General features: G+C 46.5%; 1 protein-coding gene across 11 annotated transcripts in view; it reads left to right on the top strand.

The window, feature by feature from the left end:
• Positions 1-2988, top strand: part of MFHAS1 (multifunctional ROCO family signaling regulator 1) — a 115261-nt gene that overhangs the window by 79550 nt on the left and 32723 nt on the right. The window contains exon 2 of one of the 11 annotated variants that reach the window (XM_089903692.1): positions 7-47. The exons of the other annotated variants lie outside the window; for them this stretch is intronic. Within the exon in view, the coding sequence (XP_089759818.1) occupies positions 7-14 (8 nt within the window). The 3' untranslated portion in view covers positions 15-47. Of the gene's footprint in view, positions 1-6; positions 48-2988 lie in introns of those variants that run through there. 11 annotated transcript variants of the gene reach the window in all.

Genomic DNA, 2988 nt, shown 5'->3' with positions numbered 1-2988 from the left:
TTCTAGGGCTTTGATCTGAGATTCCCTAATTTTTCAGTTTGGAAGTCATGGGATATGGTAAGTGAAATATATCCTTCCCAAATCTGTCAAGCGTTTCGTTTTGGTGGGGAGGGTGGTCATGCTGTAACATCAGTTGCTGTTTCTTGCTGGTAGTTTGGGGTTTTAGTTAACTACAGGGTTTGTTTCTAATTGAGATATAGTTAAGATGTAATTGGCATACAGTAAAATGCACAGTCTGAAAGTATACAATTTGGTAAGTTTTGAGCTGTGTATTTACCCATAAAGCCATCACCACAATCAAGAAAATGAACAAATCCCCCTCCCTTGGGAGTTTCCTCTGGGTCACTCCGATCCCTTCCTGTCTGCCACCTCCACCCCAGATAACCACTGATTTACTATAGATTAGTTTCCATTTTCTGGAATTCTATATAATGGGATAATACAGTATGCACTCTGTTTTGGTCTGGCTTCATTTCCTCAGCATAGTTATTTTTGGATTCATCTGTGTTGTGTATACCCATGGTTCATTCCCTTTTATTGCTGGGCCGTGTTCCATTGTATGGATATACCACAGTTTATCATCTCACCTTTTAATGGACATTTGGGTTGCTCCTGGATTTTGGCTACTTCAGGTGAAACTGCTATGAACATTTACATATAGATCTTTGATTGGATTTATGCGTTCTTTTCTCTTGGGTAAAAGTTTAAGAGTGACTAGCTGGATCACAAGGCAGGTGTATGTTTCCACTTTTCAAGAAATGCCACCAGCAGTGTTGAGAGTTCCAGTTCCTCCAGTCCTCACTAACGCTGGGTGTGGTCAGCCTTTTTTGTTTAGACACCCTAATAGATGTGAAGGGTATCTCGTTCTGGTTTTGGTTGCATTTCCCTAATGAGTAATGATGTTGAGCATCTTTTCATGTGCTTATTTCCCATTGGTACACCTTGTTTGCAGAAATGTCTGTTCAAACTTTTTTTTTTTTTTTTTTTGTGGTACGCGGGCCTCTCACTGCTGTGGCCTCTCCCGTTGCGGAGCACAGGCTCCGGACGCGCAGCCTCAGCGGTCATGGCTCACAGGCACAGCCGCTCCACGGCATGTGGGATTCTCCCGGACCGGGGCACGAACCCGTGTCCCCTGCATCGGCAGGCAGACTCTCAACCACTGCACCACCAGGGAAGCCCTGTTCAAACTTTTGCTGCTTCCTTTTTATTGTTTTTTTTTCTTCTTACTGAGTTTTTAGAGTTCTTTATATATTCTGTATACAAGCCCTTTTATCAGATACATGCTTTGCAAATCTTTCTTCCTAGTCTGTGTCTTTTCATTCATTGTCTTTGGAGGAACATAAGTTTTTAACTTTGATGACAGGCTTATCATTTAGAAAGAAACTATTTTATTCACAATATCAAAAGTACTTTAAGACTTATAAAAACACTTCCATTTTCAGCTAAGATAGAGTAACAGAGACTGTATTTACTCTTGCACCTGGGGAAAAACTCCAGCAAAGTATATAAAATAATGATTTTCAAGACCCTGAGCATCAGGTGACAAAGGACAATGATCCCGAGATATGGGAAACAAATGAGGTGAGTCCCATAATTGGCCCAGCATAGTGCCTTGTGAGTGTCCAGGCTGCGGTGCAGAGAGGGTGTAGCTGAGACAGACTCTCTGAATTAAGGAGCCCAGGGTGACCAGAGTTTGCAGGACACAGGACCGGAGAGAAGAGACCTCCAGAGGGTTCCCTGGAGAAGCCAGCAGGGTGCTGATCAGCGCATGTGTGTGAGCAAACTCTCTGAGACTGGGGAAAGGGGGTGGTGCTAAGCTCTCATTTCAGCTCCTCCTACCCACCCCCAGAGCGCTAAGTAACTTGTGGCCTCTCTGTTCCTTATTCCCCACCCCCACTCTCTAAATAACCCATTTCCAATGATAGTTCAGAAGACAGCATTTTTAGCTACACTTAGCAGGTCTTCCTAAAGAGTCTCTGAGTCTTGTAATTCTCAGAATTTAGAAAACCTTTCAAGATGTTGGCATTAGAATCTTCCCAAATGGGTCGAGTTTAGCATGACTTTTAGTTTGTAAAAGATGCGAGAACCAGGTAGGACAGAAAAGCAGGGTGGGTTCCAGAGTGGAGCACTCCTGGGTTGTGTGCCAGGCCTGGCGTGTGGAGGAAGCAATGATATGCCAAGAAGTCTGACACCTGCCCAGCTGGGCCTTCGTGTGCCCTTGGGAAGAAGAGGGTGTAGACTGTGGCCCTGACGGCCTGACTGTGCGCCACACCAGTGTCAGATTTGGAACCACAGACCTGAGGGAGCTTGAGAAGCCGCCTTGTATATGCCGTCCACTTATGGACTCATCAAATGATCGATTCTTCTTCACCATCTGTCTCAGGCCTGCTATGGTCCGGGCACTGTGCTGGATGCTTGGATCCAACAGTGAGCATGAGAAGGCCCCACACTCGTGACTCTCACATTCTAGCAGAGGAGACACACCATCAACCAGTATATGTCAGGTGGACAGAAGTACCATAAGAAAAATAAAGCAGGTGATGGAATGTGGATGACCAGGAGGTTGGGGGGTGCTATTTATACAGGGTGGTCAGGGAGTTCTTTCTGAGGTGGTGACATCTGAGCAGAGACTTGAATGAAGCTTGTATGGGGAGGGGGATGGGGACCTAAGTGGTGAAAACAGGGTCCTGAGGTGGGAGTGTGCTTTACAAGGAGGCCAGTGGGGCTAGAGCAGGATGAGGAAGGAGCGAGGGGCAGGAGAATGGAGCAGATGACACCAGACCCTGCAGATGTGTGAGTGACAAAGGAGGTGGCAGAGGATCTGAGGAGATGAGTAACATGGTCTGACGTGCCCTGGGAGGGAATTCCTCTGGCTTCAGTGGGGAATAGACTGTGGGGTTAGGAGACCGCCATACATCCGGGTTGATGGTGGCATGGACCAGGGAGCTGAGGAAGTGGTCGGATGCCTATGGGTTGAAGCTGGAGCGG

Source organism: Delphinapterus leucas, chromosome 21 (assembly GCF_059928025.1).
Source record: "Delphinapterus leucas isolate spDelLeu-1000000601 "Yukka" chromosome 21, BTC_Dleu_Yukka2, whole genome shotgun sequence".
Classification (NCBI taxonomy): domain Eukaryota; kingdom Metazoa; phylum Chordata; class Mammalia; order Artiodactyla; family Monodontidae; genus Delphinapterus; species Delphinapterus leucas.
This window is presented reverse-complemented; position numbering and strand designations above follow the sequence as displayed.